Source organism: Mus caroli, chromosome 5 (assembly GCF_900094665.2).
Source record: "Mus caroli chromosome 5, CAROLI_EIJ_v1.1, whole genome shotgun sequence".
Classification (NCBI taxonomy): Eukaryota; Metazoa; Chordata; class Mammalia; order Rodentia; family Muridae; genus Mus; species Mus caroli.
This window is the reverse complement of record NC_034574.1, coordinates 30027175-30042358: the sequence shown is the minus strand read 5'-3', so window position 1 is coordinate 30042358 and position 15184 is coordinate 30027175. Positions and strand designations below refer to the sequence as shown.

General features: G+C 51.5%; 1 protein-coding gene across 1 annotated transcript in view; it reads left to right on the top strand.

The window, feature by feature from the left end:
* Positions 1-11565, top strand: part of Lrpap1 (LDL receptor related protein associated protein 1) — a 13693-nt gene extending 2128 nt beyond the window's left edge. Inside the window, exons 2-8 of the mRNA XM_021163335.2 lie at positions 1139-1283; positions 3784-3905; positions 4778-4898; positions 5351-5509; positions 7221-7303; positions 8236-8412; positions 9655-11565. Of these exons, the coding sequence (XP_021018994.1) occupies positions 1139-1283; positions 3784-3905; positions 4778-4898; positions 5351-5509; positions 7221-7303; positions 8236-8412; positions 9655-9717 (870 nt within the window). The 3' untranslated portion in view covers positions 9718-11565. The remainder of the gene's footprint in view (positions 1-1138; positions 1284-3783; positions 3906-4777; positions 4899-5350; positions 5510-7220; positions 7304-8235; positions 8413-9654) is intronic.
* The last annotated feature ends 3619 nt before the right edge of the window (positions 11566-15184 follow it).

Genomic DNA, 15184 nt, shown 5'->3' with positions numbered 1-15184 from the left:
AAAAAAAAAAAAAAAAAGTGCTCACCTAGGCCTTTCCTGGGTTGGAGCCTTTGGGGGGTTCTCAATGATCTTCACCATCCAGGAGAAGTTTTATCCTTGTAGTTTATCATGTATGAGGTGGAAGAGAAAGTGTGGCAGAGCTCTTTGCCTTGCCCCATGCCCAGTCCACCTTTAGAAGAGCTGAGGTCTGTCTTGATACCCCAGGGAGTGGAGTCGGGTATGGGAGAGCTCTGCAAAGGCATGGAGCCCACCTCCATCTTGTGAGATTGGGCAGTTTGAGACTTGTGGGAGGAGGGGGGATTGCTTCATGGCAGTCTAGCCCTTCGTGCCCTGACTCTGGCGTTACCCGGTTCCTGTTTCATAGACATACTTAGGATGATGAGCTGTGAGGGGGTTTGGGACATGTCTGTCCTGACTCAGCGATCTGACGTGCCCAGTGTGTTGCAAGATGAAGACTCCTGGGCAGTGTGGGGAGCAAAGGACTCTCCTTGGAGTTGGGGTAGGGAAACCTCTGCAGGTTTACCACATCCTCTCAGAGACCCAAGTCTCGTCCTCTTAAATAAAATGTATTCAGATTACAGGAGCTGACCTCTCAGGTCCCCTGGGAGCAGAGTCCTAACTGATTCTGAGATAGAATCTCTCTGTGGTAGCATGTCTACTTTGTACAAGGCCCTGAATCTGGTCCTAGTACCTCAAAAAAAAAAAAAGTAAGATTATATTGGCAAGGTTTTTTTTATAAATTTAATCTTCTACTATGTGGTGATTCTTTTTTCTTCTCCTATTTCTTGTAAAAATAACTCATTTCCTCACCAAGTCCAGCCCTTCAATGGATATGTATCCTTTACCTGGTCCGTAGCTCCAGGTGTCAGCATGGGAAAGGTGTGGTGCCCCGCTGCAGGAGGCTTCTGACAGCCCTTGGCTTTCTCCTGGACCTGGGATTTCCAGACACACTCAGCTATGTCCCTAGCTGGGCTCCTGACATAGGCGTCATCAGTCTTTGAAGTCCCTGTGTATCTTGTCAGTGACTTCCAGCCCTGTCCACTCTGAACTCCCAGTTCCCCCTCCCCCAGGTCAGTCTTGTTGCCCATGGTACGTCACACATCGGCTTATCGCATGTCGCTCCTTTCTTCTTGGGCAGCTTCATCTGTCTCCTGTGAGGCTGGCCGAGCTGCATTCTGACCTGAAGATACAAGAGAGGGATGAACTCAACTGGAAAAAGCTGAAGGTGGAAGGCTTAGATAAGGATGGGGAGAAAGAAGCAAAACTGATCCACAACCTCAACGGTACCTTCCTATTCTCACAGGGGGGGCGGGGGGGGGGAGCCACCAGCCCCCAGGCCAAGTTGAGGGACTGGAGTAGGGGGACATTGTGACAGCAAGTGCAGCCTATGAGGTGACTCACCTGAGGACACATGCCCTGGGTTTGCTCAAAAGCTCCAGTGCTGTTTTATGAATATTGGGAGAGAGTCAGGGCTAGGGCCTTGGTACATTGATACCCAGGCAACCAAAGGCTCTGGAGCTGTTTGGCTAGGATGCAAAGGATGCTGTCACCCAGATGAGGAAGTGGGTCTGATCTCAGGCTGTGCTGGCAAGGTGGGTTGTGAGCATTTCCTTGATTTCCTTGTGTGGACATGGAAGATTGGGCAGAGTTTCACATGGCGTATGCATTGTGCATACTTAGTGCACACATGGATCCTTAGGTCTAGAGGATGGGTGTGTGCTCCACTTGGATTCTCCTCCCATCTTCCTCACACCCTCAGCCCACAGTCGGGCATTGATAGGAAGAGTTGGGTTCATTATGTGCCACCCTGTGACATTCGGGACATAGCCCATAGACTGGCCACCAGCTCTTCTGCCTGCCCTGGGCGTGAGGTTCTATCCCTGCTCTGCCACCCACTGGCTAACCAGAGGCACGTTTGACCCCCATCACTGCCACACCCCTGATCCTTGTGCTAACACACTGCTTTCCACATGACCTAGGCATGCCCTGCCTCTCATAGTAGTCCCAAACTGAGGGTAGTGCCCCCTGTAAGGTAGCACTGGTATGCAGAATGGGTGATGGGAGTTAATGTTGGCTGTTACAAGCAACTGAACTATAACCAAGGTTCATACAAGCAGCTTCCTCAGAACTAACCCTCAGTGCTAAGGTCTCTGCTATGGCAGGAGTTGCTCTTTATAGAGTCCCTTCCTCAGGCGTGATGGTGAATGTGAAGTTGGCTCCCTAGGAGAGGAGGCTGGGAGCTGCCAGAAGGAAGTGGGCAGCCAGCTCTGCAGAGATAGAGTTGGGCTAAGAAATAGAGGAACGCAGAAGGCCAGGAAGAGAGCTGGTGACCACCGTCCTCTGGCTTAGCCAGTGTCCTGGGTGGGGTTAGCTTCTTCCAGCTTGACAGGGTCTGGCTCATAGAGCAGCAGACCTGACAGGATTAGGAGCTGACACATGAAGTTGACCCTTCTAAGCCCTTGGTGGAGCTCTTGCTGCCGGAGATGGGTGCAGGACACCTTCTGGGTGTGGTCCATTTGGGCCCTCCCTTCACTGCTCAAGTCATTGTCAATACTGGCCCCTCATCTAGGGGACCAAAACGCAGGGTCCAGACCCAGAACCTGGGTCTAAGAAACAGATGCTGCTGGTAATCATATGGAAGGGTTGGGCCCCTTAACTATAACCAGCTCTACCTGGGCCAGGCCAGATCCTTAAGGGCTAGTCTCATGGGAACTGCATCATCTAGACCCTCGGGTCCAGTGCAAAACCCCACATGGACTCAGTCCTGTGGGGAAGCTGTTCAGGGACATGCCCACTGCCATTCCCAGGGCTGCCTCATTCCCCAGGCTGGGCCTGGACACTGCAGGGAACTTCTGTGAGTTGCTCAGCTCCCTGGGACTCCATTTCATACAGAGCTTAGCACTCCAGGGTTCGGAGCTTGCTCAGTCTCAACTCTGAACAGTCTTGAGCAATTTGCCTATGGGCCCGAGTCTAATGGAGCTCGTGTTCCCCACTTATCTAGTTCTCCTCCTACCCTAACCCACCCTGGGCACCAGGGCTACCAGGTTGGATGAAGGCCCAAGAAAATACTGGGATCACCAGCTTAGAGATGACAAAGTAACACCACAGAAATTCTGTACCCTTTCCAGAGAAGACAGGGTCACAGGTGAGGGACAGATCCTCAGCAGCTAAGCAGAAGTTAGGCCTAGGAGTCTCTCTGCCCTTAAGAGCAGGGATCAAGCAAGCCCTCTCACCAAGCAGGCATGGGTGGCTTCACGTGGTATGCAAGTTCCAGGGTAGTCTGGCTGGCAGGGGCATGGAAGTTACAGGACAGTCATTTTTGAAGTCAGTTGGCAGGTTTGCCCATTCTGTGTTAGTGACAAAGGGTGCCAAAAGGGCTGTGGGCATGCATAGAGCCTGGACATCTCAGAGGCTAGGTGCCTATTGGCCAGCCTCTCCTAGCCATCACCCTGACACTCAGGAGACTGCTCAGTCCAAACATCAGCACATACCCTCCCTGCCCATGAGCTCCTGATTCAGGAGAGCTCAAGCAGGGAGCATCTGTGATGGAACCCAGGATGCCTTGTGAGTCCCTGGCCTTGGGAACCTAAGCTGGTGCGTGTCTTCCCCAGATCTCGTGTAGCCACTGGTGTGTGTGTGTGTGTGTGTGTGTGTGTGTGTGTGTGTGTGTGTGAAAGGAATCTTCTAGAAAAGGAGAAGCAGACTCATCAGACAGGCTCCTGTGGCAGCTTCTGCCTAGTAAGGGAGACAGTGTCCAATAAAAATCAAATGCCCCCTCTCTAGTCATCCTGGCCAGATACGGACTCGATGGGAGGAAGGACACCCAGATGGTGCACAGCAACGCCCTCGATGAAGACACCCAGGATGAGCTGGGGGACCCCAGGCTGGAAAAACTGTGGCACAAGGTACCACCTGCCATTTTCCCCCTTGTCTTCTGAAACACGTGCCGATGATGTGGGACTGGGGGGCTCTGTCTGCTGTCACCTTTACACCAACTCAGGCTGCTGGCTTCACCGCGAGACATGATCTGTGCACATATTCTCTTTTCTGTGAAGTCTGAGCTGTCCTGGTTGGTTACTCTTGCTCAGCAGAGCTGCTCCTAGCTGTCAGGACTGCAGTCTTAGATGTGCTCTTCATGGTGTGTGGCTAAATCACACAGTTATCAGTCAGGTCAGGTAGCTGTGTTTCCTTTCTTTGGTCTGGTCTGTGGTCTTGCTTCTGGGCTTAGGAAAGGAACCCTCAGCTGTGTACAGATGTTGGTGTGGGCTCATGATACCGTGATTGGGAAAGTGGGCAGTACTGGGTCTGGCCCACCTTTGCTTTGTGGTGCAGACAAAGCAAAGAGCACAGGTGTGGGGTGAACCTTGGGATATGGCATTGGTTCAGTGCCACAGGTTCACTTGGTCCAGCTCCTGGGATAGCCTGTCTGGGTTACACTGATCTGGTCCCTGCTGGACTATTAGGAAGGCCCTGCTGTTCTCAGTGTGTACACAGTGGGAAGAGTTAAGCAGATGTAGGCCCCTTCTTCAGAGTCCTTCTCTGTCCAGTCCTGTCAAATCGGGACTTCAAGGAACAGAGGCACTGCCCATCAGGAGCTTCCAAATTGATTTTTCTTTTCCTGGTGCACACACCTAGGAGAGGATCACAAGGCTTGCAGGGGGTAAGAACAGCCCCAAGTTCTTTGCCCTGGAGCAAGGATACAGCTGATAGGTGCCTGAACTCCTTGGGGTGTGCTGATGACCGGACAGACATGGTCACCCAGGCTGTTTCCTCTTAGGCAAAGACATCAGGGAAATTCTCCAGTGAAGAGCTGGACAAGTTGTGGAGAGAGTTTCTGCATTACAAAGAGAAGATCCACGAGTACAATGTGCTGCTAGACACAGTGAGCCGAGCTGAAGGTTCGTCCGCCTACACCCGAGTGTTCTGGGCGGGCACAGTGGGACACGGTTGCCTTGGGTTGTGGAACACTTCTCTTATGTTTCTACCCATGTTCATGAATGCATACGGTTTTTATATCAGTCAGTACAGCTATACAGATTGCTTCTGGGGTGACTGAGGTGCCCTGATGTAACAGGCCACCACTCTAACCTAATCCAGCTACCGTGAGTTCTAAGTAGTGTGACCTTGCCAAGTAGGAGGCCTGAGAATGTAGGAGGCATTAGGGACCATGGAGACTGCTGGGGCAAGCCTTGGATACAGGTGCTGAGACATCCGCACTTAGATGCTTTGAGAAAGCACATCCATTAGCTAGCTCTGAGAGCTGCAGAGGTATGGCCCGTGGGTGGACGTGGAGCCATCTTGGCCACTAAGATGCCAGTTCTTGTCAAACATTCTGTGTCTTGTTCCACAGAAGGTTATGAGAACCTTCTCAGTCCCTTGGACATGGCCCACATCAAGAGCGACACCCTGACCAGCAAGCACAGTGAGCTGAAGGACAGACTGCGCAGTATCAACCAGGGCCTGGACCGCCTGAGGAAGGTCAGCCACCAGGGCTATGGCTCCACCACTGGTAAGCCCTGGGGACAGGTGCATGGGCCCAGGAGTATCTAGGAGACTTGTCATACTCAGTTGTCAGTGGCCTGTCCTGGGCCCCACTTCCTGGAGCTGTAATATAAGTGTCTAGGCTGGGAACTGGAAAGATGGCTCAGCGATTCAGAGTACTGGCCTACTGCAGAGGACCTGGGTTCTATCTCCAGCACCCACATAGCAGCTCACAACTATCTGTAACTCCAGGCCCAGGCGATCCAGTGCCCTCTAATGGCCTCCGTGGGCACTGTTTGCCTATGGTACACAGACATACGTGCAGGCAAAATGTTCATGCATATAAAATAAAGGTTAATTTTTTTAAAAATGTTCTGGGTCGGCCATCAGTCCTGTCATCAAACTTATTTTGATAAGAGAGTAGCAGAGTGGCCCTCCATCCAGGCTGTCTTTCAGCCTTGGTAAACATCACACAGGAGTGTCTCTGAATCCCCTTGCCAGTGGAGCCCAGTCTGGGATAGCTAAAGGCCCATGCTGGCCTATGGCCCTTGTATCAAGCAGGGTGCCAGCTTCTGCTGCAGTGACAACCCCACCCTCTCAAGACTTACATGAGGGCTGGAGAGATGGCTCAGTGGGTAAGAGCACCCGACTGCTCTTCCAAAGGTCCGGAGTTCAAATCCCAGCAACCACATGGTGGCTCATAACCATCTGTAACGAGATCTGACTCCCTCTTCTGGAGTGTCTGAAGACAGCGACAGTGTACTTACATATAATAATAATAATAATAATAATAATAATAATAATAATAATAATAATAATAAAAGACTTACATGAGTACTAGGGCCAGGCTTGCTGTCTATCCCTGGGGCTCCAGGAGGCAGTGGCATTGTGGGGGGTTGGGGGCAGGGCTAGTTTTGTGTCCAGCAATAGACAAAGTCCTCCATGAACAGCCTTAGACAGCATGGGCCCAGGCAAACCTTCTGGGGAGCACCTGCAAGGCCTTGCAGGCATGGTGTGCTCTTGTGGGGCTGGTCTCAAGGACTGTTGTGAAGTCATTGCTCCCTCTCCAGAGATTGCGTGCTGTAGAGATGACCAGTCTGTCTCAGGCCAGTGGGGCTATAAAAGGGAGCCTGGCCATGGTCAGTGTTAGTTGTCATCACTTTCTCTATCCACCATCCTGCCCTCCATGGGCCATCTCCTAGAGAGCTGCATCTAAAAAGTCCCTTGGCTTCTTCCACTGGCCTGCCTGTGGGAGTATAGGCCTAACTCCTATATTCTCTGGAGAACCAGGGTTCTCTTGGGTCATGGATGGGAAAGGGCCCTGTGGACAGCAGGATTTTCTGAGGCCAGGGAACCTAGTCTAGGGATCATGGGAGCTAAAATGTGAATGGGCAAACCTCAGCCTTGACTTGGTAACAGCCCTCCCTAGTGCCCAGCTGGATCTTCATGGTCCTGTCATACCGGTGCTCTCAGTCACACCCCCTCAATTGAGAGCCAGGAGCAGGCTGATGGCCCTGGGCAGGGGTAGCAGGTGATTCTGGGTCTAGAGCATGTGACCCCCTCCACTGGTGTCGTCGGGTTTCAATCGAGCTGCAGCTAAGCTGTGAGCACAGACCAGGTACTTAGTGCTCCCAAGTTGCAACCCACACTATTCCCTTGGGATGACACAAGCCACTTGGCCCCCAGCACCGAGGTGTGTCCTGACTTGCCACCTATAGACAGCCCTTGCTCTCCTGCAGAGTTTGAAGAGCCCCGGGTGATAGATCTGTGGGACCTGGCTCAGTCTGCCAACTTCACTGAGAAGGAACTGGAGTCATTCAGGGTAAGGAAACTGGGACAAAGCTGTGTCGCCTTCTGTTGTGGTCTCTAATGGGGCCAGGTTCTCTGTTCCTTTTCCTCATCCACAGTGCGTTTGTGTTCTTGTCCTGACCCTTTCCCTTCCTGCCCCTTTGCCTCTGCAGTCCCCGTCATCCTGGTCGGCAGTCAAGTGGTAGCAGGCGGGCACACGCCACTCACGCCAGCAGTGCCAGTGCTTCCTGTGTGCAGCATGGTGGGGTGGCCTGTCCCGCTCTGTGCTGTGACGGCTGAGAGGGATGAACGGCCATGTGCCTGGCCCAGGATGCGGTGTGGGAGGAACTCCAGGAAGCTGATGGGGGCAATATCTTCTAAATGGGATTGTTGAGAGTTTCTTGCTATTTAGAGTAGGATAGGACATGCTTGGGACCTGTATAGTCAAGGTCCCCAAGTCATCCAAGACTTCTCCAGCGTGTCTGTGCCCAAGGAGCTCCAGAGGTGGCGTTTTTGGAGGCCACCACTGACCCCTCAGTGATCACTGGACCCAGGAGGTAAAAGGGAGCAGGCAGGGAACATTCCAGCAGCAGGCAACCTGTGAGAAGCAAAGGAGCCCTAAGGGGCAGGGGCACTGAGGTGGACACAAGGCCATCCTCACAAGGGTGTAGCTTTTGTGGCCCTGGGAAGAGACCTTAGATCCCCAAATCCAGCCTGCCTTAGTTATGATCTCCTGAAGGTGGAAGATGGGTGACCATCCCGAGTCATCGGGAAAGAAGGTATCCAGGGATGGGAGTTCAAAGGTCTCCGCTGCCATCAGGTTCTGGTGGACAATAGCAGTAAGCATGTGCAGCCCTCAGGCGTGCAGCCCAGGAGTTGCCAGCCGTGGCCTGGACTATCGGTGGATAAGAGACAGGCACCTCAAGGCTCCAACTGCGGGGAGACGAAGTTCCTGATGTGTTCTAGGAGGAGCTCAAGCACTTCGAGGCCAAAATTGAAAAGCACAACCACTACCAGAAGCAGCTGGAGATTTCCCATCAGAAGCTGAAGCACGTGGAGAGCATCGGCGACCCCGAGCACATCAGCCGCAACAAGGAGAAGTACGTGCTGCTGGAGGAGAAGACCAAGGAGCTGGGCTACAAGGTGGGGATGCCGTCCTCCACTCCTCTGTCCCTGCGCCCAGTCCTGTTAAGCCTTCCCTTGGTTCTTAGACAAACATGACCTCCTGACTCAGGGAAACACAAATGCAGTTCATTGGAACTGTGAGTGGCTGGGTATTCAGCATGGGAGATGCTCAGCAGACACTGTGCCTGTAGACAACATGTCAGATCAGATGTACATGCCTGTAGATAGACATGGAAGGCAGCCAGCATTGTAGCAGCCAAGGGAGCCTCTGGACAGGGAGCTGTTTCCTGGCCTGCTGAGGTGTGGGCTTGGATCCCAGACTGGCCACATGGGGATATGACATAGGTGGCCTGCAGAGGCAGTGGGGTCCCCAGGAGCCCTTTAAGAAACAATCTCTGGGTTAGTGGAGGCAGAACAGTGCGAACAAGCAAAGGCAGACCAGCTGTGTCAACAGTCCCCACATGTGCTGGGAACCCCCGAGGACACCTTGTCTCATGAAATCTGGGGCTGTGGCCAGCATGGGCGATTCCCTCCTGTACCTTCTCAGGTTGAGCAGAGAGTTAACTGCACAAAGATAAATAAGCTCTGAGAAGTGGAATAGTGCATAGAACAGCAGGAGCCTAAATCTCTAGGGCTCAGAGGCCATTGTTGAGGTTACCATAGGATTTGGGGGTTTTCACAGGACTAAAATTCAAGCACATTCGTGGCTGCCCTGGCCACTAAGAGACTTGTTGCAATGAGGGACCCTGTGAATCTGGAACATCAACTAGGGGTGCCAGGACCCCATAGTATGCTTTGAGACCTACCAGCTACTGACATCAAACCACAGGTCACGTATGAAGGGTAGTGCTAGCAGCTGTCAGTGAGAGAACTCATTAAAACCACAGATCAAGCCAGGTCCGTGTCTGGAAGGTCAGTATGGCTGTTTGTGCCCTTGTGGAATTAAGGGATCAGTAGAGTTCTCTGTGACCCCCTGTAGGCATCCACCGCTGTGAGGAAGAGTCACAGCCTTCAGGGCCACCATAGAGTCTCCACAGTGTCATTGTCTTTTGGGGTGATCTGCTTCCAGCTGTTTGTTTTTTAGCATTCCTTCTGTTTTTGAGTCTGCGCTGAGCTCTGTCCTTACTTATGACATGGTCTGGGTGGCTATGTAGTGGAAGATGAGCCAGAGTGTGTAGTACTGGATTTCAGCTGTCTCATGTGATCTCGTGATAGCAGGCTTGCCATGGTGTCCCCGCTGACAGGTGTCCCCTTATACAGGTGAAGAAGCATCTACAAGACCTGTCCAGCAGGGTCTCGAGGGCTCGGCACAATGAGCTCTGAGGACCAGAAGCTACCAGCAGCAGCCTAGAGAGAACACTTGAAGACACCGGGAGCTGTCAGCATGTCATCGGCTTGCATAGACCTGAGGTGACTGGTGTGGCTGACCACTGTGGCAAGGAGGATCCCTTGAAATACCAAGCTGATCCTACAGTGGCTGGCAAGGACTTATTTTCTTTCAAGCAAGTGTAGTTGTCACCACCCTGGACAAGGGCCTTGGGTACCGCTACTGGCCTCCGAGCTGCAGCAAAACAGTTTATATTGAAATCACATAAACCTGTCTGCCACTGGAAACGTTCTGTACGGAGTCCTTAAATACATGGCAGAATTTTGAGCCCTGGAGTCCTTGCCTGGTATCTCGAAGGATGGGTCCATTGAGCCATGGCAAATGAAGTTACAGATGAAAGGGGGAAGGGGAAGCCTAGTCTACCCCCCTGGAAGCATTTCCACACCCCCCCCCCCCCCCTGCTTCACGCACCCTCTCCCTCTCTGGGGATCTGGCCCCAGACAGTTTTAAATCAAGAGATTTCAGGACAAAGATGGCAGAGGTGAAAGCCTGCAGGTCTTGTAGGGCAAACATTTTCTGCCCCCACCCCCACCCCCAAAAGACCTTGATCGGCTTCCATATCCAGATCCAGTCTCTGTTCCCTCACACAGAATGCCAAAATTTTGTCTGACCCCAGCAGCTGATCCTGGAAGATCAGGCCATTGAGTTTGTTAGCTGCTGAATCTCAGCTCAGAAATTGGAATCTGCCTATCAGGGGTGCGCAGTTAACCATGTTTAAGAATATCAAAGCCTGAAAGAGGCTCAGTGAGTAAAATGTTCATACAGCAAGCTTGAGGTCTACAGTTTGGATCTGCAGAGCCTTGGTGTGTTTACTTACCTGCAGTCCCAGCACTTGAGAGGCAGAGAAAGTTTATCCCAGCCAAATAAACAAAGGTGGAGTATATGGGAGAAGGCACTCTCCCACTCTCTGATGTGTGCACACACTTACATGTGTACCTGTACACAAGTGACCACTCATAGATACTCCTATATGGGTGAAACCCCCAGGGCATCATGCAAGAAGCCCGTGGGTTAAGGACAGCAGCCGCAAGGAACAGCAGGCAGTGTGGTTCCCTTACCCATGCTGTGTCTGCCACCATCCAGGCCAGCTGGGATGTGTCCCTCTGCGCACTAGTAGATATCTTCCCAGAACCCTCAGCAGTTTCTGAGGCCCAGAGAAATTCTTGTTGCTAGGGTCTCAGCTCTGCCTTTCTGGTTCAGCCCAACACCAAAGCCTCCTGTGCCTCACAGCCCAGGGGACTGGGATAGACACTGGGCCTTGGATACCAGGCTCAGAGTCAACTGCTGGGGGAGTGCCTGGCTGTCAGATGCACCTTCACTAATGTTTGTCTCCATCCCTAGAGCCAGAGGCCATGGCTGCATGCTAAGGCTTAGAAATGGGCACGTTGAATAACGTAGCAGTACACAGCCCAGTGAACCATCTCAGAGTGAGTAATAGAGAGCCCACAGCTATGTTAGGGAGAGGTGTGATCTGTGTGGGAGCTGCCTGCTTCTGGAGCAGATCTCTAGTCAGGAGGCCACTCCTGACTAAGCTCTCAGAAATCAGACCCTGCAAACCTCCCTGGGTGAGTGTGACTCCCACCGCAAGGGAACCTCAAGCTACAAACTTAGATGCGGTTCTGGCTAGCAGGCTCTGCCACCTAGCAACAGTGACTGAAAGTCCTCAGGCTGACAGGTCACCAGTCACAATGTGGTAAAGGAGAACAGGTTCCTGCAAGTTGTCCTCTCACTATGGGTGCTACGGCACATGGGTTCACACAATGAATAAAATGTCTTTTAAAGCATTCTTTCTGGGGAAAATGACCTGTGTCCTACTTGTCCAACCCAAAGCTAAGGTCCTATGACCACAGGGTGACTCACAGTTAAAGAATGACAGCAGAAAGGAGCCAGCAGGTCGGTGGGTAGATGGCATAGATGCTGGATGACCTGTGGGGAGACACTGGGATGCAGGGACCTGAGTGGCACTTGTAGATTCAAGAGAGGCGACTGGGTTGACAAAAGAGTGTCTTCACAGTAAAAGGAGCTGGAGCCACTTGGCTCACTGGGGAAAATTAAGGTCCCCTTGCTTCAGACACAATGCAAAATGGGTCATAGGCGGTGTGCAAACCATGCTGATAAGAACTAGGAGATGATGAGGGTTGTGGGGTACACACCTTTGATCCCAACACTCAGGAGGCAAAGGCAGCCTGAGTTCAAGGCCAGCCTGGTCTACAGAGGGAGTTCCAGAAAACCTGTCTCCAACCGCAACAACAAAACCAGGAAAAATGGTTTTCCTGAAGTTAGGCCAAGCTCTTAAATGGGCTGATGGTCTACTTGAGAAAAGTTTGTTGGACTCATCAGAATTGGAAATCTGCTCAGTAAAGTTTCCACGAAGGAAGTCAGCAGAAAATGAAGGGCTGGGGCTCCACTAGCAAAGTACCCATTTAGCATGCGCAGAGCCCTGTGGTCAGTCCCCCAACCTCATGAACTGGGTATAGTGCACACACCTGTAATCTCAGTACTGAGGAAGTGGAGGCAGGAGGATCAGAAGTTCAAGTTATCCTGAGCACAGGAGATCTTACATCCAAGAAGGAAATATTTGTAGTATATCAGAAATGGCTAATCTAAACTGCATAGAGAATTGTCCAGCCAGTTCTTTTTTAAAGAGCAAAAGGATCACATAGACTCTTCACCAGTGAAGATATCCACATGGTCAGCAGCACGAGAAGGGGCAGCTGACTGTACAGGTGGTGGGGAACTGCAGATTCTCCCAGTGTGATGCTCCTAAATACCACTCCCTTAGGACGTCTGAGTGCAGAGTCCCCAGCTGGGTATGAATATGTATACGTGTGTGTGTGCACGCGTGCGTGTGTGCACACATGCAGTGGAGTGTGCTGTGGTGAAACTACACCACCCTACCATACATCCTGCACTGGCACTATCATGTATGCATGTCCTAAGACAAGAATACCATAGCAAGTTCACTCCTAGCTGTTCTAGCTGTAAGCAACCTGACTGAGCAGAAAGTGAGAGGCATAACGTATGGTGTGCTTGTGAGCCGGGACAGTATCTAAATGTGTGAACCTCAGCACCGTGCTGAGTTAGCTCTAGAAATGGGTTCCAAAGCATCAGTTATGCACCGTTTCTTCAGTTCCTGATGCTCCTGAAGATGAAGGCTTCAAGTCAAGAAAGAAAACATGGGACTCAGGCCAGGAGAGGTGCTCGAAGGTTGTGATACCAACAGCAGCCAACAGCTCTTCCCTGGGATAGTTCAGAAGCTTGGAGAAGAGACTCACCACCAACCAAAAAATGTTTGCAGCCTGATTTGGGATATTCTGAGATGAGACCACACAGTTAGAGCAGTGTTGACCATGTATGAATGGTGGTCACAGGAAGTTGCATTCCAAGGATAACTGTTTAGCAAGGAGGGGAGAGTAGAGACGCTGGGCATCGCTGCCCTGGAGTTCTCGGTCACGTGACCAGAGCTGCATGCAGCAAGCACAGGACATGGGCACACAGAGGCACAGACCATCCTCGTGGGCCACGTGAAGAATGGGTGGGCTGAACCTAGACTGACAGGTGACCTCAAGATGGCCATGCTCATAGAGTGACATGATAACAAGAAATCTTCAGACAGTTGAAATTGGAGGATGGGTGGGGTTGCAATCTTTAGTAGCAAGTCTGGATCTAGGTGCTGGGTGTGTGGCTGAGCAGGTGGTATGCTTGCTTGCTTAGCACACATGAAGCCCTGGTTTGGTCCCTGGCAGCATAAGCTGAGCGTGGTGGTACAAGCCTGTAGTCCTGGTGCTTGGAAGATAGGCATAGGAAGATCGGCATAGGAAGATCAGAAGTTCAGGTCATCCTTGGCTATATGGTGGATCTGAGGCTGGCTTGAGCTACATGAGATCCTATCTTGCTACAAAAAAAAAAAAAAAAAAAAAAAAAAAAACCTCTGATGGCAAACATTATTAGCAAGTGTTCGTCTATGCTATCTTAATAAACAGCCCAATTCAAAAAAGCTAAAAGCAGGACACGCAGAGGGGCCGTTCTGAGTTACAGAGTGCCTGAGAATCTGCGGTTCCTTTGATCACGAGGGAAATGAAAATAGGAGCACCACCAACATACACCCTGACGGCAGCAGGCACATCTACCCAGTCCTCTAGACACTCAGCTTTGACAACAAATGAGGAAGAAAGATGTGCACCTGCTCAGCCTCCACCCACCAGGGGGCAGCATCTTGTAGCAGGACAAACCACCTGAGCCTCCACACCCATCAGCAATGTCCAACTGCCCAGCAAGGTCCACATGCACAGTGAGTTACCAGATACGCTGGATCTCAATGGCAGCGTGGCTTCTCCCAGTGATTGATGGCAGGTGGGCGGGGTGGAGGTATGGCTTCTCAGTAGGCAATGCCTACTTAGAATGCCATTTATATGAAATAAAATTGTTGCCATATGTGGTGTGTGTGTGTGTGTGTTTAAATGTGTGGGTAAATGTGGGGAGGCTACCTAGTCACATGTGTGTGCACTTATGTGGCGGCCCAAAGTTGATACTGGATGTTTTTCTTAATTGTGTGCACAAAATTTGGGTCAGTCTCTATCTGAACCTGGAATTCACTAATCCTGCCATATCTTCCAATATGGCAGTGTATCTGGTATGCCATCGATATGCCAGCTTCCTCCTGAGGAAGTTTTCCAAGGGCTGGGATGACAGAAGGGCCACCACACCCGCCTACATTTTTGTGAGCACCGGGGATCTGAACTCTAGTTCTCCTGTTTATTCTGAAAGAGTCCTGATTGTCCCAAAACACACCAATTTAGCTAGGCTGCCTCAGATTCCTGGCAGTCATTTTTGCTCAGCTCCCCATGAGCTGGTATCACTGATGGACACACACATGCACACACACACACACACACACACACACTCAGTTCCTAAACTTTTAACTCCCTGAAGACAGTCATATATGAGGAGCTGTGTCAGCAGCCAGTGATGTCCTTGTGCTAGCCAGTGGACACCTGTGGGTGGCATGAGCTACCTGCCAACACCAGGGGCCTCGAAGGAACAAGATGCTTCTCATCCCCACATCAGACAACCAAAGACAACTGGACTCCTTGGAGGAGGAAAAGCAGAAGAGAAGAGGATGGGACTGGTGTCTGGGAGGAGTCTCTGCCAAAGCTTCTCCCCATAGCACTAAGGCAGGCAGGGCAGGAGAGCTGCCACCCCAGAAACTCCGTCCTGAAAATATCAAATAGGGGCATCTGTAAATGCCAACCTGGCACCACCATACATGCCCATCCCTAAACCCCTTGGCTCAGCAGCAAGGTGTTGTTCCCACCCAGTCCAGGGCACCAATCACATGTGAAAGACCTCACAGCTTTTGGAAAATAATATAAATTGTTAAAAATGTAACAGTGGGGATTTAAA